Source organism: Prionailurus viverrinus, chromosome D4, assembly GCF_022837055.1.
Source record: "Prionailurus viverrinus isolate Anna chromosome D4, UM_Priviv_1.0, whole genome shotgun sequence".
NCBI classification, from domain to species: domain Eukaryota; kingdom Metazoa; phylum Chordata; class Mammalia; order Carnivora; family Felidae; genus Prionailurus; species Prionailurus viverrinus.
Window position 1 is genome coordinate 30,911,778 of NC_062573.1, and position 25,039 is coordinate 30,936,816.

Below are 25,039 nucleotides of genomic sequence, written 5' to 3' on the forward strand. Positions count from 1 at the left end.
ACATACGTAATGTTCCTAATGCAAGTCCTAACCAACATCTCAATCCAATTGATGAAAAAAATAGAGGTCTTTACAGCTTAACTTGGATAAAGAAAAAAAATCTTTTCTGCAAAGAAACCTGGGGAAGAAAACTCAAACAATGAGGATATCTTCTACAATAAGTTTCTTATCTCACCTATGTGTGTTCAGCAGACCCAACTAAAAGAAGTCTGAGAGCTCTGTTTATGCCTTGTCCCCAGAGCTCTGGGGGAGCTTCTTTTCTCTATTAATTAATCAATAGTATATGTGCATACCTGTATATAAGATTTTAGGCTAAACAAATTCTAAGTAAAGATGCCCTCCCTAATTTCCCTTTAATGAATAATCTAGTCCTGGAAATAAGATACAGAAATATTAAAGATAAATAATGAGAAATACAAAAATGAGTATTAGATACTGACACATAATACATCAGGAAAAAGGAGAAAGAGAGACAAGAGACCAGCAATGGAGCCGCCAGTGACAAAAGAACAGGGTAGGATGAATAAGGAATAAGAGCAGAAAAGAGGAAAACGTAGCTAATAAAATCCATGGGTAACAGAGGAGACAGCAAACTTCACAGCATCTCCAGGTGGGAGATGAAAAAAATTCACACGTATAACAGAAAGGCTGAAAGAGGAAGTGCAGGGGAAATTTGAAAATAAACACATAAGAATAAAGCTAGTTATGCTGATGAGAGGCTGCTGATGGCTAGGTTTCACATACTGTGAAGAGTTATAATAGTAAGTGATTATTACTGGCAATTGGAGATCAGAAGAAAGTAGGATTGCTAGGTTTATATGTCATAGCCACAGGAAGAGACTTGAATAAACCACTCATAGCTAACTTTGCACACTACATGTATAAAGAAAGGAATGCATGGTCTCATTTTCACAACATTGCAACTGAGAAAGGGAATGAATATGGTTTATAATCTTGAGAGAGGCAACCAGTGAGAAATGTGACATCACTTGCCCTCTTTCTTCTTGAAGCCCCAGTTCTCTCTCAGCTTCCAGGACACCACTATGTCCTATTTCTCTTTCTATCTCTCTGTTCATTTCTTTTTCACTCCCTCTGTCCCACTTTAAATGCTGGTGCTCTCCAGGCTTTAACCCAGGCCCTTTCCCCAATTTACTCACTCTCTCCCTAAGCCTTCTCATCTATACGTATCTACAGCTCCAATTGATCAAAATATTTCTCCAATCCAGACTTCTTTCCTGAGTGCCACGTTTAAGTTCCTAACCATCTTCTGTACCTCTCTTCCTACTAGTCCTGTAAGAACCCCAAATATAAACTTGTCTACAACTGACCTTATTATGTCTGGTATCCTAGTAAATAGCATAACACCTCTCCAATCATGTAAGAAAAGTCTACCTCCTTAACATCTTCTTTCCTTCTTCTCCTAATTATCCCTTCCACTACTGTCTTAGCCCAACACCTCATAATCTTACCTTTTAACTCTTTATAAACAATTTTCCTAAATGGTATTATAAGAAACAATTTATTAAAAGTCCAAAGGATTGGAATGTATCTACAAGAAAATAATCATCCCTTTGCGCCTCTGAGATGCACTATAATACTTGTAAAGCAATTTTATTTTCAACTTCAAATCTCACAGCAATTTTAATACATTTTCTTGTTTGACACCCTCATTCCTAACTTCCCAGAAAACAAGCATAATCTTGTAAGAAAGACAGACGTGGGACCCCGAGGTAGATTAGTTGGTTGACTGACCTACTCTTGATTTTGGTTAGGTCATGATCTCACGGTCATGAGATGGAGCCCTAAACCCTACATTGGACATGGAGCTTGCTTAAGATTCTCTCTCTCCATCTGTCTGTCTGTCTCTCTCAAAAGAGAGAGAGAGAGAGAGAGAGAGAGAGAGAGAGAGAGAGAGAGAGAGAGAGAGAAAGAAAGAAAGAAAGAAAGAGGAAAAAAAGACCTTTAAAGAAATCAATGATTTGCCTAGTCCTTCAAAATTATATTCCAGGGCCAACTGGGTGGCTCAGTTGGTTATGCATCTGATTTGGCTCAGGTCATGATCTCATGGTTCAAGAGTTCAAGACCTGCACTGGGCTCTGCACTACCTCTCTCTCTCTGCCCATCCCCCACTCATGTTTTCTCTCTTGCTCTCTCAACATAAACAAAAAAAATGATATTCTAGGGGTGCGTGGGTGGTTCAGTTGGTTGGGCGTCCAACTCTTGATTTTGGCTCAAGTCATGATCTCACAGTTTGTGGGTTCAAGCCCTGTATCAGGTTGTGCACTGCTTGGGAGCCTGTTTGGGATTCTCTCTCCCCCCCACTCTGTCCCTCCCCCACTGATGCATGCACACATTCTCTTTCTCTCTCTCTCAAAAAAAAATGATATTCTATAAATTTCTCCCCTTTTAATTTTTTTTTTTTTTAACATTTATTCATTTTTGAGAGACAGGCAGAGACAGAGCCAAACAGGGGAGAGGCAGAGAGAGAAGGATACACAGAATCCAAAGCAGGCTCTAGGCTCTGAGCTGTCAGCACAGAGCCCGCAACAGGGCTCAAACCCAGAAACCATGAGATCATGACCTGAGCCAAAGTTGGCCGTGCAAACAAATGAGCCACCCAGGCACCCCTTAGTATTCTTTTTTAAGTTCATGTGTTTATTTTGAGAGAAAGAGTGAGGGAGAGGTAGAGAGAGGGGGAGAGAGAATCCCAAGCAGGCTCCATGCTGTCAGCACAGATCCCAGTGCAGGGCTCGATTCCATGAACTCTGAGATCATGACCTGAGCTGAAATCAAGAGCTGGATGCTTAACTGACTGAGCGACCCAAGTGCCAAGTTTTTTAAAGCTAGAGCTTACAATCATAATATATTAATTTTTGTGTCATATACAAGAAATTCTACTAATTGTTACTCATTTTTATTAATTAGAGGAAGGTATGACATTTCACTCCATAAAGCAAAAGGATTTTAAGCACAGAAATGCTCATCTTCTATAGTAGGCAATCCAGGTGTATACACATACACTCATTCTCTGTCCATATCTCTCTCACACACACACACACAAGCATAACCACGTACCTTCAAGGAGCCTTCTGAGAATTGAAGCAAGATTTAAATTGTATCTAATATCATGTTAAGTATATTATACTATTTCATAATTCTGACCATTGGGAAAATCTGACTAGGTAGTATATTTACCGAATTAATTGGGAGTTTACTTGCATTCATAATTCATATAAGATAGAATAGATTACGAATCCAAGAGACAAATTTACTCCAGGGATACTACTGGAATGATCTTCACATTTCAAGGAGGCTAGAGATAAATCTACTTTATAATTTAAAAAGGCATGGGGGTGTCTGGCTGGCTCAGTCAGTGTTGCATGCAACTCTTGATACTGGGGTCATAAATTCAAACCTCACATTGGGTGTAGAGAGTACTTTAGAAATAAAATGGGGCAGGAAGGAGTTAAGATGACATAGTAGTAAGGGGACCTTGGGTTTGCCTCCTCCCTTAAACAGAGATGGATCAACATCAAACCATTTTGAACACCTAGGAAACCAATTTGAGGATTAACAGAACAATCTGCATCATTTGAAAGAAAGAATGTGGCAGGTACATAGTACAGAGAGGTACACTGGGGGAGAAAAGAGCTTAGGTGCTGCAGAAGTGAGGAAGCCATCTTCGTGGACAAGAGAGAGGGAAAGGGAGAGAAGCTGCTGCGCAGTGACATGATCATTTTCTGGGATAAGCGGGCCCTGGCCACAGCACAGTGAGACCCACCCCCAGATCACTGTGGATCCAAACTGCAGGGGTCTTGGAAGTGCAGGGTTTTGAAACACAGCAGCGCCTAAGATAAAGCTCTGGAAAAGCTGGTAGGTGGACAGCTGGGACACAGGGAAAATGCAAGGAGCTGATGGGAGCAGAGGACACACGGGGCACACAGGAGGGGTGATTGATCACACACCTGTGAGGGTGTGAACTTCCCACTGTGAAGATTTGGGGGAGGGGGGGGGAATGAACCATTTTCACCATTAGCCCACCAACACTGACTGACCCTAGTAAGATAAACAGCACCACCAAGTGGAGAATAAAACTGTTACACCAAGTTACACTCCCCTGCACCCTCTAGGCACATGTCCACTAAGGCAAGTCCTCCTGAGAATCAGAGCAGCAGGCCCCTCCCTCAGAACACCAGCACAATCCCTTCCACAAGTTTAGTCTACTGACCATAGAGTGCTGCAAAGTTTCAGCTCTACCGGAAACTGGATCTAGCTTCATTTGGGTTCTTTGTTTGTTTGTACTTTTCAGTTGTTTCTGTATTTGTTTTGTTGTTTTTCTCTTCTTCTTGGGTTCAAGACCAAAATTTATTTATTTTTTATTATTTTTTTTTTATAAACACACACATAGGTTCTAGCATTCTTTATTTCATTTTAAAAAATTTTTATCTCATTGTATTATCATTGTTTTTTTCTTCCTCCAAAATAACAAGACAGAGGAATTCACCTCAAAAGAAAGAACAGGAGAAATGACGGCCAGGGATTTAATCAATGTAGATGTAAGTAAGATGTCTGAACTAGAATTTAAAACAACGATTATAAGGATACTAGTTGGGCTTGAAAAAAACAGAGAAGACACCAGATAATCCCTTTCTGCAGAGATAAAAGAACTAGTATCTAGTCAGGCCAAAATTAAAAATGCTATAACCAGGGGCGCCTGGGTGGCGCAGTCGGTTAAGCGTCCGACTTCAGCCAGGTCACGTTCTCGCGGTCCGGGAGTTCGAGCCCCGCGTCAGGCTCTGGGCTGATGGCTCAGAGCCTGGAGCCTGTTTCCGATTCTGTGTCTCCCTCTCTCTCTGCCCCTCCCCCATTCATGCTCTGTCTCTCTCTGTCCCAAAAATAAATAAACGTTGAAAAAAAAAATTAAAAAAAAAAAAATGCTATAACCAGATGCAAACACAAATGAAGGCCATAAAAACAAGGACAGATGAGGCAGAGGAGCAAATTAGTGATATGGAAGATAAAATTATGAAAAATAATGAACCTGAAAAGAAGAGGGAAACAAAGGTCAGGGATAATGAAGGCAGACTTAGGGAACTCACTGATTTAATAAAACATAATAATATTCATAACATAGGAATCCCAGAAGAAAAAGAGAGAAAGGGTGAAGGTGGCTTATGTGAGCAAATTAGAACTGAAAACTTCCTTAATCTGGGGAAGGACACAAACATCAAAATCCAAGAAGCACAGAGATCTCCTGTTAAATTCAACAAAAGTCAACCACCACCAAGGCATATCATAGTCAAATTCACAAAATACACAGATAAGGAAAGAATCCTGAAAGCAGCAAGGGAAATAAAGTTTTTAATCTACAATGTAAGACAGATCAGGTTTGCAGAACATCTGTCCACAGAAATTTAGCAGGCCAGAAAGGAGTGGCAAGATATATTCAATGCGCTGAATGGGAAAAAAATATGCAGCCAAGTATACTCTATACATCAAGGCTGTCATTCCAATTGGAGAGATAAAGAGCTTCCCAAACAAAAACAAAAAAAGTTTGTGACCTTTAAACCAACCCTATAAGAAATTTTAAGGGAGACTCTTTGAATGGGGGAAAAAAAGACAAAGCAACAAAAACTAGAAAGGACCAGAGAGCATGACCAAAATCACCAATTCTACAGTAACACAAGAGCACTAAATTCATATTTTTCATTAATCACTCTGAATATAAATGGACTAAATGCTCCAATCAAACAACATAGGGTATCAGAATGGATGTAAAAAAACAAGAGGCCCCTGTATGCTGCCTATGAAAGACTCATTTTAGACCTAAAGACACCTGCAGATTGAAAGTGAGGGGATGGAGAAGCATCTGTCATGCTAATGAAGGTCAAAAGAAAGTTGGAGTAGCCATACATTTAAAATTTTTTTTTATGTGGAGTAACCACACTTATTTAAGACAAACTAGATTTTTTTTAATGTTTATTTAATGTTTTATTTATTTTTGAAACAGTGCACATGTGAGAGCTGGGGGAGAGCAGAGAGAAAGAGACAGACAGAGGTTCTGAAGCGTCTCTGCATGGAGAGCAGAGAACCCGATGCAGGGCTAGAACTCACATATCATGAGATCATGACCTGAGCCAAAGTTTGACGCTTAACCAACTGAGCCACCAAGGTGCCCCCCTACAAACTAGATTTTAAAACAAAGACTGTAACAAGAGATAAAGAAGTGCATTATAACCAATTAAGGGGTCTATCAATCAACAAGATCTAACAATTGTAAACATCTATGCCACAACATGGAGCACCCAAATATATAAATCAAATACTGACATAAAGAAACTCACTGAGGTGGAGGAGGGAGCCAAGATGGCAGAATAGCATGGAAGTTTTTGTGTGTCTCGTGTCCATGAAATACAGCCAGACCAACACTAAACAATCCTACACACCTAGAAAACTGATCTGAGAATTAACACAACAATCTGCACAACCAAAACCATAGAATTCAGCAGAGAGAAAAAATTCATTTTAATTTTCAATTGTTATTAAAAAAATTTTTTTAATTTTTACTATATTTTTAACCTTTATGTAAATTTTTTCAAATTAAATTTTACTTCCATCATTTTATTTTAGTCTACTTCAATGTATTCACTTTTTCAAATTTTCAAAGGATTTCCTTTTTCATTTCTTTTCTTTTTCTTCAATACAGAAAGAGAAAAAATTCATTTTTATCTTCAATTTTTATTTAAAATATTTTTAGTTTTTCTTACTATATTTTTTACTTTTGTGAAAGTTTTTCAAATTCGATTTTAATTCATCATTTTATTTTAGTCTACTACAGTGTATTCACTTTTTCAAACGCTTTTCCTGTTTTTTCTTTTTTGTTTCTGTTCTTTTTCTTGAATACAGAAAGAAAAAAATTCATTTTTATTAAAAATATTTTTAATTTTCTTTCTACTATATTTTTTACTTTTGTGTAAATTTTTTCAAATACTATTTTACTTCCATCATTTCATTTTAGTCTACTTCAGTGTAATCATTTTTTCAAATTTTCAAACGATTTCCTTTTTTTTTTTCTTGTTTTCCCCTTGTTTCTCTAATCTATCTAGCCACTTTCAACATGCAGACCAAAACACACCTACGATCTGACATCATTTATTCGATTTTATGTGTTTAATTTTTTAATTTTAATTTTTTGTTTTTTTTTTAATTTTCGTTTTTTCTACCTCATTAATTCCTTTTCTCCCTTCAAAATGGTGAAACAAAGGAATTCACCACAAAAGAAAGAGCAGGAAAAAAAGATAGCTAGGGACTTAACCAACACATGTACAAGCAAGATGTCTGAACCAGAATTTAAAATCACGATAATAAGAATACTAGCTGGAGTCAAAAATAGATTAGAATCCCTTTCTGCAGAGATAAAAGAAGTAAAAACTAGGCAGGATGAAATAAAAAATGCTATAACTGAGCTGCAATCACGAATGGATGCTGTGGTGGCAAGGATGGATGAGGCAGAACAGAGAATCAGCTATACAGAGGACAAGCATATGGAGAATGATGAAGCAGAAAAAAAAAAAGGGAGATTAAGGCAAAAGAGCATATTTAAGAATTATAGAAATCAGTGACTCATTAAAAAGGAACAACATTCGAATCATAGGAGTCCCAGAAGAGGAAGAGAGAGAAATAGGGGTAGGAGGGTTATGTGAGCAAATCATAGCAGAAAACTTTTCTAACCTGGGGAAAGACACAGACATCAAAATCCAGGAAGCACAGAGGACCCCCATTAGATTCAACAAAAACCAGCCATCAACAAGGCACATACAGTCAAATTCACAAAATACTCAGGCATGGAGAAAATCATGAAAGCAGCAAGAGAAAAAAAGGTTAAGTTCTCTTAACCTACAAGGGAAGACAGATCAGGTTTGCAGCAGACCTACCCACAGAAACGTGCAAGGCCAGAAAGGAGTGGCAGGATATATTCAATCTGCTGAATTAGAAAAATGTGCAGCCAAGAATTCTTTATCCCACAAGGCTGTCATTCAAAACAGAAGGAGAGATGAAAAGTTTCCAAGATAAAAATTAAAGGAGTTGGTGACCATGAAACCAGCCCTGCAAGAAATTTTAAGGGGCGCTCTCTGAGGGGAGAAAAGATGAAAAAAAAATTATTTACTGATTTATACAAATATATATACACACACACACAAACACATATATACACACACATACATACATAAATACCAAAAGCCACAAAGATTAGAAAGGACCAGAGAACACCACCAGAAACTCCAACTCTACAAGAAACATAATAGCAATAAATTCATATCTTTCAGTACTCACTCTAAACGTCAATGGACTCAATGTTCCAATCAAAAGACACAGGGTAACAGAATGGATAAGAAAACAAGATCTATCTATATGCTGTTTACAAGAGACCCACTTTAGAACTAAAGACACCTTCAGGTTGAAGGTAAGGGGATGGAGAACCATCTACCATGCTAATGGTCAACAAAAGAAAGCCGGAGTAGCCACACTTATATCAGACAATCTAAACTTTAAAATAAAGACTGTATCAAGAGATGCAGAAGGGCATTATATCATAATCAAGGGGTCTATCCACCAAGAAGACCTAACAATTGTAAACATTTATGCACCAAATGTGGCAGCACCCAAATATAAATCAATTAATCACAAACATAAAGAAACTCATTGATACTAATACCATTATAGTAGACTTCAACACCCCACCCACAGCAATAGACAGATTGTCTAATCAAAAAATCAACAAGAAAACAATGGTTTTGAATGACACACTGGACCAGATGGACTTAACAGACATATTCAGAGCATTTCATCCTAAAGCAGCAGAATATACATTCTTCTCCAGTGCACATGGAATGTTCTCCAGAATAGACCACATACTGGGACACACCAGCCCTCAGCAAGTAGAAAAAGATCGAGATCATACTGTGCATATTTTCAGACCACAATGCTATGAAACTCGAAATCAACTACAAGAAAAAAATTTGGAAAGGTAACAAATACTTGGATACTAAAGAACATCCTACTAAAGAATGAATGGGCTAACCAAGAAGTTAAAGAAGAAATTAAGAAGTATATGGTAAAAGCAGGGAAGGGGACAAAACAAAAGAGACTCTTAAATATGGAGAACAAACTGAGGGTTACTGGAGGGGTTATGGGCTAAATGGGTAAGGGGCACTAAGGTATCTACTCCTGAAATCATTGCTGCACTATATGCTACCTAATTTCAATGTAAATTTTAAAAAATCTAAAAATAATAAATAAAAATAAAAATTAAAAAAATAAATAAATAAAATAGTAAGTATATGGAAGCCAATGAAAATGATAACACCACAATCCAAAACCTCTGGTACACAAGAAAGGCAGTCATAAGAGCAAAGTATATAGCAATCCAGGCCTTCCTAAAGTAGGAAGAAAGAGCTCAGATACACAACCTAACCTTACACCTTAAAGAGCTGGAAAAAGAACAGCAAATAAAAGCCAAAACCAGCAGAAGACAGTAAATAATATTAGAGCAGAAATTAATGCTACTGAAACCAAAAAAACCCAGAACAGATCAATGAAACCAGAAGCTGTTTCTTTGAAAGAATTAACAAAACTGACAAACCACTACCCAAGTTGATCAAAAAGAAAGAGGGGCGCCTGGGTGGCTCAGTCGGTTAAGCGGCTGACTTCGACTCAGGTCATGATCTCACGGTCCCTGAGTTCGAGCCCCGCCTCGGGCTCTGTAATGACAGCTCAGAGCCTGGAGCCTGTTTCAGATTCTGTGTCACCCTCTCTCTGACCCTCCCCTGTTCATGCTCTGTCTCTCCCTGTCTCAAAAATAAATAAAACGTTAAAAAAAATTTTTAATAAAAAAAAAAAAAAACAAAGAGAAAGGAAAGGACCCAAATAAAATCAAGAATGAAAGAGAACACAACAAACACAGCAGAAATAAAAACACTAATAAGAGAATATTATGAGCAATTATACACCAATAAAATGGGCAATCTGGAAGAAATGCAAAAATTCCTAGAAACATATACACTACCAAAACTGAAGCAGATTTGAACAGACCCATAACCAGTAAAGAAATCGAGTTAGTAATCAAAAATCTCCCAAAAACCAAGAGTCCAGGGCCAGATGGCTTTCCAAGGGAATCTACCAAACATTTAAGGAAGAGTTAACACCCATTCTCATGAAGTTGTTCCAAAAATAGAAATGGAAGGAAAACTTCCAAACTCATTCTATGAAGCCAGCATTACCTTGATTCCAAAACCAGACAGAGACCCCACCAAAAAGAACTATAGACCAATTTCTCTGATGAACATGGATGCGAAAATCCTCAACAAGATATTAGTCAACTGGATCCAACAATACATTAAAAATATTATTCACCACAACCAAGTGGCATTTATACCTGGGATGCAGGGCTGGTTGAATATCCACAAAACAATTAACGTGATTCATCACATCAATAAAAGAAAGGACAAGAACCAAATGATCCTCTCAATAGATGCAGAGAAAGCATTTGACAAAATATGGCATCCTTTCTTGATAAAAACCCTCAAGAAAGTAGGGATAGAAGGAGCATACCTCAAGATCATAAAAGCCATATATGAACGACCCAATGCTAATATCATCCTCAATGGGGAAAAACAGAGAGCTTCCCCCTAAGGTCAGGAACAAGACAGGGATGGCCACTCCCACCACTGTTATTCAACGTAGTATTGGAAGTCTTAGCGTCTGCAATCAGACAACACAAAGAAACAAAAGGCATCCAAATTGGCCAGGAGGAAGTCAAATGTTCACTCTTCCCAGATGACGTGATACTTTATATGGAAGACCCTAAAGATTCCACCAAAAAACTGCTAGAACTGATTCATGAATTCAGCAAAGTTGCAGGATATAAAATCAATGCACAGAAATTGGTTGCACTCCTATACACCAACAATGAAGCGACAGAAAGAGAAATCAAGGAATCGATCCCATTTACAGTTGCACCAAAACCCATAAAATACCTAGGAATAAATCTAACCAAAAAGGTGCAAAAATCTATACACTGAAAACTATAGAAAGCTTATGAAAGAAATTGAAGACACAAAAAAATGGAAAAAGATTCCAAGCTCCTGGACAGGAAGAAATAATACTGTTAAAATGTTGATACTACTCAAAGCAATCTACTTTCAATGCAATCCCTATCAAAATAACACCAGCATTCCTCACAGAGCTAGAACAAATAATCCTAAAATTTATATGGAACCAGAAAAGACCCTGAATAGCCAAAGCAATCTGGAAAAAAAAAAAAAAAAAAAAAAAAAAAACAAAGCAGGAGGCATCACAATCCCAGACTTCAAGCTGGTACAAAGCTGTAATCATCAAGACAGTATGGTACTGGCACGAGAACACTCATATCAATGGAACAGAATAGAGAACCCAGAAATAGACCCACAAACGCATGGCCAACTAATCTTTAACAAAGCAGGAAAGAATATCCAATGGAATAAAGACAGTCTCTTCAGCAAGTGTGCTGGAAAAACTGGACAGCGACATGCAGAAGAATGAACCTGGACCACTTTCTTACACCATACACAAAAATAAACTCAAAATGGATGAAAGACCTCAACATAAGACAGGAAGTCATCAAAATCCTCAAGGAGAAAGCAGGCAAAAACCTCTTTGACCTCAGCTGCAGCAACTTCTTACTCAACACCTCTCCAGAGGCAAAGGAAACAAAAGCAAAAATGAACTATTGGGACCTCATCAAAATAAAAAGTTTCTGCACAGCGAAGGAAACAATCAGCAAAACTAAAAGGCAACTGACAGAATGGGAAAAGATATTTGCAAACGACGTATCAGATGAAGGGTTAGTATCCAAAATCTATAAAGAACTTATCAAACTCAACACCCAAAAAACAAATAATCCAGTGAAGAAATGGGCAAAAGACATGAATAGACACTTCTCCAAAGAAGACATCCAGATGGCAAACCAACACATGAAAAAATGCTCAACACCAATCATCATCAGGAAAATACAATTCAAAACCACAACGAGATACCACCTCATACCTGTCAGAAGGGCTAACATTAACAATTCACGCAACAACAGATGTTGGCGAGGATGTGGAGAAAGAGGATCTCTTTTGCATTGCTGGTGGGAATGCAAACTGGTGCAGCCACTCTGGAAAACAGTATGGAGGTTCCTCAAAAAACTAAAAATAGGGGCGCCTGGGTGGCGCAGTTGGTTAAGCGTCCGACTTCAGCCAGGTCACGATCTCGCGGTCCGTGAGTTCGAGCCCCGCGTCGGGCTCTGGACTGATGGCTCAGAGCCTGGAGCCTGTTTCCAATTCTGTGTCTCCCTCTCTCTCTGCCCCTCCCCCGTTCATGCTCTGTCTCTCTCTGTCCCAAAAATAAATAAAGGTTGAAAAAAAAAAAATTAAAAAAAAAAAAAAAAAAAAAAAACCTAAAAATAGAACTACCCTACAACCCAGCAATTGCACTACTAGGCATTTATCCAAGGGATACAGGTGTGCTGTTTTAAAGGGACACAGGCACCCCAATGTTTATAGCAGCACTATCAACAATAGCCATAGTATGAAAAGAACCCAAATGCCCATGGATGGATGAATGGATAAAGAAGATGTGGTGTATATATATACATACACACACACATACACACACACATACAGTGGAGTATTACTCAGCAATCAAATCAAAAAGGATGAAATCTTGCCATTTGCAACTACATGGATGGAACTGGAGGGTATTATGCTAAGCGAAATTATTCAGAGAAAGCCAAATATCATATGTCTTCACTCATATGAGGACTTTAAGACACAGAACAGATCAACATAAGGGAAGGAAAGCAAAAATAATATAAAAACAGGGAAGGGGACAAAACATAAGAGACTCTTAAATATGGAGAACAAACAGAGGGTTACTGGAGGGGTTGTGGGAGGGGGGGATGGGCTAAATGGGTAAGAGGCACTAAGGAATTTACTCCTGAAATCATTGTTGCACTATATGCTAATTTGGATATAAATTTTAAAAAATAAAATTTAAGGGGCGCCTGGGTGGCGCACTCGGTTAAGTGTCCGGCTTAAGCCAGGTCACGATCTCGCGGTCCGTTAGTTCGAGCCCCGCATCGGGCTCTGGGCTGATGGCTCAGAGCCTGGAGCCTGCTTCAGATTCTGTGTCTCCCTCTTTCTCTGCCCCTCCCCCGTTCATGCTCTGTCTCTCTCTGTCCCAAAAATAAATAAAAAACAGTGAAAAAAAAAATTTAAAAAAATAAATAAATAAATAAATAAATAAAATAAAATTTAAAAAAAGGCCATATACAAAAGCCCCATAGCTAATATCATCATTAATGGGGAAAAACTGAGAGCCTTTCTCCTATGGTGAGGAACAAGACAAGGATGCCCACTCTCACCATTACTATTTAACATAGTACTAGAAGCCTAAGCCTCAGTAATCAGACAACAAAAAAGAAATAAAGAGCATCCAAATCAGCAAGGAAGAAATCAAACTTTCACTATTTGCTGACAACATGATAGTTTATGTAGAAAACTTCAAAGACACCACCAAAAAAAAAAAAGGCTAGAACTAATACATGATTTCAGCAAATTACAGGATATAAAATCAACTTGGAGAAATCTGCTGCATTTCTGTACACTAATAACAAAGCAGCAGAGAAAGAAATTAAGCAATCGATCCCATATACAAGTGCAGCAAAAACAGTAAGATACCCAGGAATAAATTTAACTAAAGAGGTAAAAGATCTGTACTCTGAAAACTATAGAAGACTTATTAAAGATATTGAAGAAGATACAAAGAAATGGGAAACATTCCATGCTCATGAATTAGAAAAACAAACATTGTTAAAATATCTATACTACCCAAAGCAATCTACATATTTAACGCAATCCTCATCAAAATACCAACAGCAGGGGCGCCTGGGTGGCTCAGTGGGTTCAGTGTCTGTCTTCAGCTCAGGTCATGATCTCACAGTTTGTGAGTTTGAGACCCACATTGGGTTCTCTGCTGTTAGCACAGAGCCAGCTTCAGATCCTATCCCCTCTCTCTCTGCCCCTCCCCCACTCACTCCCATTCTCTCTCTCTCTCAAATAAATAAACATTAAAAAAATACCACCATCATTCTTCACAGAGCTAGATCACACAATCCTAAAATTTGTATGGAACCACAAAAGATCCCAGATAGCCAAAGCAATCCTGAAAAAAAGAAACACAAAACTGAAAACATAATGATTCCAGATTTCAAGCCATATTACAAAGCTGTTGTCGTCAAGACAGGATGGTAGTGGCACAAAAACAGACACATCAATCAATGGAACAGAACAGAAAACCCACAAATGGACCCAGAACTATATGGTCTACTCATCTTTGGCAAAGCAGGAAAGAATATCCAATGGAAAAAAGACAGTCTCTACAACAAGTGGTGCTGGAAAAACTGGATGGCAACATGCAAAAATACACAAAAATAAACTCAAAATGGATGAAAGACCTAAATGTGAGACAGGAAACAATCAACATCTAGAGGAGAACACAGCAGCAACCTCTTTGACCTGGGCCAGAGCAACCTCTTATTAGACATGTCACCAGAGGTAAGGAAAACAAAAGCAAACATGAACTATTAGGACTTCATCAAGATAAAAAGCTTCCGCACAGCAAAGGAAACAATCAACACAACTAAAAGTCAGCCTACAGAATGGGAAAAGATGTTTGCAAATGACATATGGGATAAAGGGTTAGTATCCAAAATTTATAAAGAACTTGTCAAACTCAACACCCAGTTAAGAAATAATCCAATGGAGAAATGGGCAGAAGATATGAATAGACATTTTTCCAAAGAAGACATTCAGATGGCCAACCAACACATGAAAAGATGCTCAACATCACTTATCATCAGGGAATACAAATCAAAAACACATTGAGATACCACCTCACACCAGAGTGCCTAAAATTAACAACTCAGACAACAACAGGTGTTGGCAAGGATGTGGAGAAAGGGAAACCCTCTTGCATTGCTGGTGGGAATGCAAACTGGTGCAGTCACTCTGGAAAACAGTACGGAGGTTCCTCAAGAAACTAAAAATAGGAATCCCTATGATCCAGCAACTGTACTATTAGGTATTTACCCAAAGGATATAGAAATATAGATTTGAAGGGGTACATGCCCACCCCAATGCTTATAGCAGCATTATCAACAATAGTCAAACTGTGGAGAGAACCCCAATGTCTACTGAATGATGATAAAGATGATGTAGTGTGTGTGTGTGTGTGCATGTGCCTGCACATGTGAATATGCACTCATGCATCACTCACTGATGATGAGTGATGTTGACCATCTTTTCATGTGTCTGTTTGCCATGTGGATGTCTTCTTTGGAAAAATGTCTATTCATATCTTCTGCCCATTTCTTCACTGGATATATGCATGAGCACGCGTGCGTGGGTGCACACACACACACACACACACACACACAATGGAATATTACTCAGCCATCAAAAACAATGAAGTCTTTTCATTTGCAATGATGTGGATGGAACTGGAATGTATTTTGCTAAGCAAAATAAGTCAATCAGAGAGAGACAAATACCATATGATTTCAATCATATGTGGAATTTAAAAAAACAAAACAGATGAACATAGGGGAAGCAGAGGAAGAAAAAGAGAGGGAAACAAATTACAACAGACACTTAGCAATAGAGAACAAACCAAAGGTTGATGGAGGGAGGTGGGTGGAGGCAGGCTAGATGGGTACTAAGGAGGGCACTTGTTATGGTGAGCATTGAGTACTGTATGTAAGTGATGAATTAGTGAATTCTACTCCTGCAACCACTATTGCACTGTATGTTAACTAAAAAAAAAAAAAAAGACCCTCTTTGTAAAAAAATAACAGATTAAAACAAATTAAAAGAAAAACACAACAAATCCAGGAGAGAACAAAACTGCAGATATACTTCACCCACCACACACCTCACTTATTCCTGTTTAACTCTGTAGTTTTCGTAAGGCATGCTGCTGCCACTCTGAAGTACTTACAACATAAAATCTTGTTCCCAAGAAGGTTGATCACCACGAACTGCTACAGTTGTGCTCTTCACATTCTGCACTTTCAGGGTCACATAGGTGTTAAATTTATCTTTAAAAAAAATGCAAAAAAAAAAAAAAAAAAACCAAGATGAAGATGTAATACTTAGTGCTCAGATTTGTTACCCAAGCTCACAAACCCTTTGGAACTGAGTAATCCAAATTAAGGTATTAGAAATTGAAGCAAAAATAAAACTATATATTGTACAATACAGCATCATTCTAAGCCCACAGAACTGCAAAAAATTATAAAACATTAATTCTCTCTTCTCAAAAGTATAAACTGTACTAGTTTTTCAAATTTCAGAAATACATATTTGATCCTGTAGACACACACACATACATAATGAAAATGAAAACTTTATACAAGTTGGGATACATTAATATATCCTATTCTAATTTATTTAAACTTTTGAAACATTCATCATAACCAACAAAATTGATATTACAGCCCATCTTTAGTTTGAAAAAAAACAAATATAATCGATCTAGTAGAAAAGATACCTAAGTTTAGTAAAATGAAGAAGTAAGTACCATAAAAGAAAAAGTGGTAAAGGATTGAAGAGGAAGGGTTATCTCTTGCTGTTGACAGAACAAGAATTGAGCAAAAAATCCTCCTAAAGGAAATGGATTCCCAGCTTAATTTATTCAGGTTGGCCTAAACCACGACTTACACAAAAAGCAACACTACTGCAGAATTGGGAAAAGGAGATTCTCTAACCTGAGAATATAAACTGAGTACTAGTGCCTAAGACAGCACTAGTCCTGTACCACTCTCCCTGTACCACTTCAGCATAAACCATGATTAGAGGCACTGAATTAAGAGTTCACTTTTCTATGTAAGAAATTAATCATAACATAAAATGAAAAAAGACAATCATTTTTGGCTCATCAAATTGGCAAACATTGTTTAAAATGATTAACTAATGTAAGGGGTGTGAGAAAATAGGCCCTGCCATGCACTTCTAGCACAAGGTAAATCTTTCTCTTAAGCATCATTAAAAATTATGTAGTTTAAAAAACTTAAAAATAAATAAATAAAAATAAAAATTATGTAGTTTTACAAAAAGCAGAATCAGACCTATAAATACAGAGAACTGACGGTTGCCACAGTGGTGGGCGATGGGCAAAATGGGGAGCAGGAGATACAGGCTTCCAGTTATAGAATGCAAAAGTCACAGGAATAAAATGCCCAGCATGAGGAATATAAGCAATGGTATTGTGATAGTGTTACATAGTAACAGGTGGTAGCTACACTTGTGGTGAACACAGGTATAAACTTGTAGAATCACTATGTTGTACACATAAAACTAACCTAACTTTGTATGTTATGCTATACTTAAAATTTTTTTTAAATAATAAAAGTGAGAATACAATGTTCTAAGTTTGTTGTGATAATTAAATAAGAATAAGACGTTTATGAGAGTATTTAGGCAATGCTCTGATATATCAAGTGCTCAATAAATCATAGCCATTTTATTTTATTTTTTAACATTTATTTATTTTTGAGACAGAGAGAGACAGAGCATGAACAGGGGAGGGGCAGAGAGAGAGGGAGACACAGAATCTGAAACAGGCTCCAGGCTCCAAGCTGTCAGCACAGAGCCCAACGTGGGGCTCCAACTCAGGGACTGCGAGATCATGACCTGAGTCGAAGTCGGCCGCTTAACCGACTGAGCCACCCAGGCGCCCCAAATCATAGCCATTTTAAATATTATGACTAGGGCACCTGGGTGGCTCAGTCGGATGAGGGTCCAACTCTTGCTATTGGCTCAGGTCATCATCTCACAGTTCATGCAATCAAGCCCCGCATTGGGCCCTGTGCTCACAGTTCACAATCTGCTTAGGATTCCCTCTCTTCCTCTCTCTCCTCTCTCTCTGCCCCTCCCCACTTGTGCACTCCCTCTTGCATGCCCATGCTCTCCCTCTCTCTCAAAATAAATAAACATTAATTTAAAAAATTTTAATTATGACTACTATTAAATCCTTATGAAATCATTAAAAAATCATATAGTTCTATACTTAGATATGGAAAGTTTACCAGAATTATACTTTATTATGAGGATGCAAGCCCACCCACATAAGAGAATCCCATACATATCCAGTAGCAGTGTCGCAGACCACTGAGCTATGTTTTCTATCATATGATTCTGTATTCTACTCCCCACATCCAATCATAGCTGATCAGAGCAGGTTTAGATGCCACTCAAAAGCAGTCAATCCATGAACTGGCAAAAAACTGAAAACAATCCAATTCCCTCTCAAACGATTTTAAATAGGGAAAACAAAGAAATAGTGATAACTGATGGTTGTCGGAGAGGCATATATATTCCACTGGAGCAACCATTATGGGCTGTGTGCAAACAAGGTAAGCATAGAAAGACAGGTAGAAGAGAAAGGAAAACAGAACAGATTCTCAGAAAGAAAAGAGATTTAGCTAGTGGAGACTGGAGTAGGCTCAGAGACTCTTTTAGTTCCTGTTGTACCCAAGGTTTGGCTTTTCAGATTCCCATGGGTTCCCAGTCATGAATTTTTTCCCAGTAATCCCCAGTACCTTCCCTTTTCCCCAGCAGCAACCAGCATTAAGTCCCTCTAACTTAGCATTCACAATTAAGGAAATGTATATTAAAACCTGTAAATACTATTCTCACCTTCTAATGGGCAAAGATTAAAAAGTTCCATATTACTGAATCTTTGTAAGGATTTGGATAAACGCTTATATACTTTTGGTCTGAGTATAATCTCCCCAAAACTTTCATTAAGTGAAATTTGGCAGCAGCTACCAAATTTTTAAAAATTGCATACCTCCAGCCTAGCAATTCTCTGCTTCTGGACTCTAGCATACAGATACATTTGCAAAAGCAAACACTGATATATGCACAAAAACATGTATTGCTTTTAATAGCAAAAACTGGAAACAACTAAATATTCATCAATCAGGAAACTCAGGTACAAATTTACAACAAAATTCTAAACAACTTATTTTCATGATGTGTTGTTTGAATAAAAGCAGGTTGCACAAGGTTAATCTATTTATTTAAACATGCATATACACACAAAAAAATCTGAAAAGGTATACACAAACCTCCAAATAATTACTACTGAGAAGTAGAACTGAGTTGGCCAAGAGATATGGGGACTAAGTTTTCACTAAATAGGTATATAGACAGATCTCTTTAAAGTTTTACAACAGCACTGATTTTTGTTCCAGCTTTACTGAGGTATAATTGGCAACTTAAAATTGTATGTATTTAAGGTGTACAACTTGATGATTTGATATACATATACATTGTGAAATAATCATCATAATCAAGCCAATTAATATATTCATCACATCTCACATAATCACAATTTTCAAATGTGTATGTGTATATATGATCAATAACAACTTGAGATCTATCCTCTTAGCAAATTTCAAGTATATAGCACTCGTTAATTATGAACACACTGATATTGTACATTAAATCTCCAGAAATTATTCATCTTGCATAACTGAAACTTTGTACCCCTTGACCAATATCTCTCCATATTGATTGTTAATAATTTAAATTATTTTCTTAATCTAATCAATGAATTAAATGAAATTAATGATTGTTTAAAAGACTGCTTTTAAATGAGAGAAAGTATGAAAGGAAAAGACATAATAATTAAAGGCTGGCCTTACCTGGTGAACCCTGGAATTTGGCTCTTTTAACTGCAAGAGAAAAAAAGAAGACACCATGAAGACTTTAGGCAAAGTCATTTACTGAACCAATGTTTCTTGAGCACCTACTATATGCCAAAGTTAGAGTTAGAACTAGATTTGTAACTCTAAGTCTAAGAGAAAAGAAGCTGGGACTGCTGACCAAAGCTTGAAGGCAGAGAGTTACAAGGACCTTTAAAAGCCATCCAATCTAGGATTGAGGGAAGATGATGGCGTAAGAGGACGCTGGGCTCACCAGGTCCTGCTGATCACTTAGATTCCACCTACCCCTGCCTAAATAACCCAGAAAACCACCAGAAGGCTTAACAGAATGGATTATCTGGAGCCAAGCACAGACGAGAGGTCCACGGAAGAGGGTAGGAAGGGAGGAGAGGCAGTGCATGCTACACGGAATGGCGGAAGGGGGAGGGGGGGCAGCCCGCCGGCCAAGCAGAGGCCCCAAGTCTGGCTTGCAAAAGCGGAGGGGCCAGAAGGAGTGTGTTCCAACAGCAAGCAGGACTTAACATCTGGAAGGTTATAAGTTAACAGCTCTGCTCAGAGAACGGGAGGGCTGGAGGACAACAGGAGAGAGAGTTGTTGAGCCCCGTACAACAGACCAAAGTTTGGTGGGAAACAAAGGTGCTCACCAGCGCCATCTCCTTTGCACATCCCCCAGCCAAAATCCCAAAGGGAACCAGTTCCTGCCAGGGAACTTGCTTGCTCCGCGGAAACACCCAACGCCATACTTCTGCTGATCCATCCCTCTGGCGGGTCTGACTCCCTCCTGGTGCCGCAGGGCCCCTCCCAAAGCGGATCACTGAAGGAAAAGCAAGCTGAGCCTGCCGCTCCCGCCCCTGTGCACCTTGCCAATCCACCCCAGCGAATACTCCAGATGCCCAGCACCACAAGCCTGACAGTGTGCAAGTAGCCCAGAGGAGCCACGCCACCCCACAGTGAATCCCACCCCTAGGAGAGGGGAAGAGAAGGTAAACACCAGTCTGATTGTGGCCCCAGCAGTGGGCTGGGGGCAGATGTCAGGTCTGATTGCAGCCCCGCCCACCAATGCAAATTATTCAAGACAGCACAGGGGAATTACCCTGCAGTTCTGCACCACTCCAGGGACTATCCAAAATGACTAAACGGAAGAATTCCCCTCAAAAGAATCTCCAGGAAATAACAACAGCTAACGAACTGATCAAGAAGGATTTAAACAATATAACAGAAAGTGAACTGAGAATAATAGTCATAAAATTAATCGCTGGGCTTGAAAACAGTATAGAGGACAGCAGAGAATCTAATGCTACAGAGATCAAGGGGTTAAGGAACAGTCAGGAGGAGCTAAAAAATGCTATCAATGAACTGCAAAATAAAATGGAGACGACCACGGCTCGGATTGAAGAGGCAGAGGAGAGAATAGGTGAACTGGAAGATAAAATTATGGAAAAAGAGGAAGCTGAGAAAAAGATGAAAAAATCCAGGAGTATGAGGGGAAATCAGAGAACTAAGTGATGCACTAAAGAGAAATAATCTACACATATGGGTATTCCAGAAGAGGAAGAGAGAGGGAAAGGTGCTGAAGGTGTACTTGAAGAAATAATAGCTGAGAACTTCCCTGATCTGGGGAAGGAAAAAGGCACTGAAATCCAAGAGGCACAGAGAACTCCCTTCAGACGTAACTTGAATCAATCTTCTGCACAACATATCATAGTGAAACTGGCAAAATACAAGGATAAAGAGAAAATTCTGAAAGCAGCTAGGGATAAACACGCTCTAACATATAAAGGGAGACCTACAAGACTCCTGACCGATCTCTCTACTGAAACTTGGCAGGCCAGAAAGGAATGGCAGGAAATCTTCAATGTGATGAACAGAAAAAATAGGCAGCCGAGAATGCTTTATCCAGCAAGTCTGTCATTTAGAATAGAAGGAGAGATAAAGGTCTTCCCAAACAAACAAAAACTGAAGGAATTTGTCACCACTAAACCAGCCCTACAAGAGATCCTAAGGGGGATCCTGTGAGACAAAGTACCAGAGACATCGCTACAAGCATGAAACCTACAGACATCACAATGACTTTAAACCCGTATCTTTCTATAATAACACTGAATGTAAATGGACTAAATGCGCCAACCAAAAGACATAGGGTATCAGAATGGATAAAAAAACAAGACCCATCTATTTGCTGTCTACAAGAGACTCATTTTAGACCTGAGGATACCTTCAAATTGAAAGTGAGGGGATGGAGAACTATTTATCATGCTACTGGAAGTCAAAAGAAAGCTGGAGTAGCCATACTTATATCAGACAAACTAGACTTTATTTTTTTTTTTTTTTAATTTTTTTTTTCAACGTTTATTTATTTTTGGGACAGAGAGAGACAGAGCATGAACGGGGGAGGGGCAGAGAGAGAGGGAGACACAGAATCGGAAACAGGCTCCAGGCTCCGAGCCATCAGCCCAGAGCCCGACGCGGGGCTCGAACTCACGGACCGCGAGATCGTGACCTGGCTGAAGTCGGACGCTTAACCAACTGCGCCACCCAGGCGCCCCAGACAAACTAGACTTTAAATTAAAGGCTATAACAAGAGAGGAAGAAGGGCATTATATAATAATTACAGGGTCTATCCATCAGGAAGAGCTAACAATTATAAATGTCTATGCGCCAAATACGGGAGCCCCCAAATATATAAAACAATTACTCACAAACACAAGCAACATTATTGATAAGAATGTGGTAATTGCAGGGGACTTTAACACTCCACTTACAGACATGGATAGATCATCTAGACACACGGTCAATAAAGAAACAAGGGCCCTGAATGATCCATTGGATCAGATGGACTTGACAGATATATTTAGAACTCTGCATCCCAAAGCAACAGAATATACTTTCTTCTCGAGTGCACATGGAACATTCTCCAAGATAGATCACATACTGGGTCACAAAACAGCCCTTCATAAGTATACAAGAATTGAGATCATACCATGCATACTTTCAGACCACAATGCTATGAAGCTTGAAATCAACCACAGGAAAAAGTCTAGAAACCTCCAAAAGCATGGAGGTTAAAGAACATACTACTAAAGAATGAATGGGTCAACCAGGCAATTAGAGAAGAAATTAAACAATATATGGAAACAAACGAGAATGAAAATACAACAATCCAAACGCTTTGGGATGCAGCAAAGGCAGTCCTGAGAGGAAAATACATTGCAATCCAGGCCTATCTCAACAAACAAGAAAAATCCCAAATACAAAATCTAACAGCACACCTAAAGGAAATAGAACAGCAAAGACACCCCAAATCCAGCAGAAGAAGAGAAATAATAAAGATCAGAGCAGATAAACAATATAGAATCTAAAAAAACTATAGAGCAGATCAATGAAGCCCAGAGTTGGTTTTTTGAAAAAATAAACAAAATTGACAAACCTCTAGCCAGGCTTCTCAAAAAGAAAAGGGAGATGACCCAAACATATAAAATCATGAATGAAAATGGAATTATTACAACCAATCCTTCAGAGATACAAACAATTATCAGGGAATACTATGAAAAATTATATGCCAACAAACTGGACAACCTGGAAGAAATGGACAAATTCCTAAACACCCACACGCTTCCAAAACTCAATCAGGAGGAAATAGAAAGCTTGAACAGACCCATAACCAGAGAAGAAATTGAATCAGTTATCAAAAATCTCCCAACAAATAAGAGTCCAGGACCAGATGGCTTCCCAGGGGAGTTACCAGACGTTTAAAGCAGAGATAATACCTATCCCTTCTCAAGCTATTCCAAGAAATAGAAAGGGAAGGAAAACTTCCAGACTCATTTTTTGAAGCCAGTATTACTTTGATTCCTAAATCAGACAGAGACCCAGCAAAAAAAGAGAACTACAGGCCAATATCCCTGATGAATATGGATGCAAAAATTCTCAATAAGATACTAGCAAATCGAATTCAACAGCATATAAAAAGAATTATTCACCATGATCAAGTGGGATTCATTCCTGGGATGCAGGGCTGGTTCAACATTCGCAAATCAATCAATGTGATACATCACATTAATAAAAGAAAAGATAAGAACCATATGACCCTGTCAATCAATGCAGAAAATGCATTTGACAAAATTCAGCAAACTTTTTTAATAAAAACCCTCAAGAAAGTCGGGATAGAAGGAACATACTTAAACATCATCAAAGCCATTTATGAAAAGCCCACATCTAACATCATCCTCAATGGGGAAAAACTGAGAGCTTTTTCCCTGAGATCAGGAACACGACAGGGATGCCCACTCTCACTGCTGTTGTTAAACATAGTGTTGGAAGTTCTAGCATCAGCAATCAGACAACAAAAGGAAATCAAAGGCATCCAAATTGGCAAAGATGAAGTCAAGCTTTCACTTTTTGCAGATGACATGATATTATACATGGAAAATCCGATAGACTCCACCAAAAGCCTGCTAGAACTGATACATGAATTCAGCAAAGTCGCAGGATGCAAAATCAATGTACAGAAATCAGTTGCATTCTTATACACTAATAATGAAGCAACAGAAAGACAAATAAAGAAACTGATCCCATTCACAATTACACCAAGAAGCATAAAATACCTAGGAATAAATCTAACCAAAGATGTAAAAGATCTGTATGCTGAAAACTATAGAAAGCTTATGAAGGTAATTGAAGAACATATAAAGAAATGGAAAAACATTCCGTGCTCATGGATTGGAAGAATAAATATTGTCAAAATGTCAATACTATCCAAAGCTATCTACACATTCAATGCAATCCCAATCAAAATTGCACCAGCATTCTTCTCGAAGCTAGAACAAGCAATCCTAAAATTCATATGGAACCACAAAAGGCCCTGAATAGCCAAAATAATTTTGAAGAAGAAGACCAAAGCAGGAGGCATCACAATCCCAGACTTTAGCCTCTACTACAAAGCTGTCATCATCAAGACAGCATGGTATTGGCACAAAAACAGACACAGAGACCAATGGAATAGAATAGAAACCCCAGAACTAGACCCACAAACGTATGGCCAACTCATCTTTGACAAAGCAGGAAAGAACATCCAATGGAAAAAAGACAGTCTCTTTAACAAATGGTGCTGGGAGAACTGGACAGCAACATGCAGAAGGTTGAAACTAGACCACTTTCTCACACCATTCACAAAAATAAACTCAAAATGGATAAAGGACCTGAATGTGAGACAGGAAACCATCAAAACCC

General features: G+C 38.4%; 1 protein-coding gene across 6 annotated transcripts in view; it reads right to left on the reverse strand.

Annotated features, from left to right (window-relative positions):
- UNC13B (unc-13 homolog B) overlaps window positions 1-25,039 on the reverse strand; it is a 234,723-nt gene that overhangs the window by 159,764 nt on the left and 49,920 nt on the right. For all 6 annotated transcript variants that reach the window (XR_007146242.1, XM_047829522.1, XM_047829521.1 and 3 more), the window contains exons 2-3: window positions 19,790-19,819; window positions 16,078-16,177 (exon numbers count right to left, since the gene is read on the reverse strand). Coding sequence is in view for 5 of the 6 variants with exons in the window: in XM_047829522.1 (XP_047685478.1) it covers window positions 16,078-16,177; window positions 19,790-19,819 (130 nt within the window). In the remaining variant the exon portion in view is untranslated. The remainder of the gene's footprint in view (window positions 1-16,077; window positions 16,178-19,789; window positions 19,820-25,039) is intronic.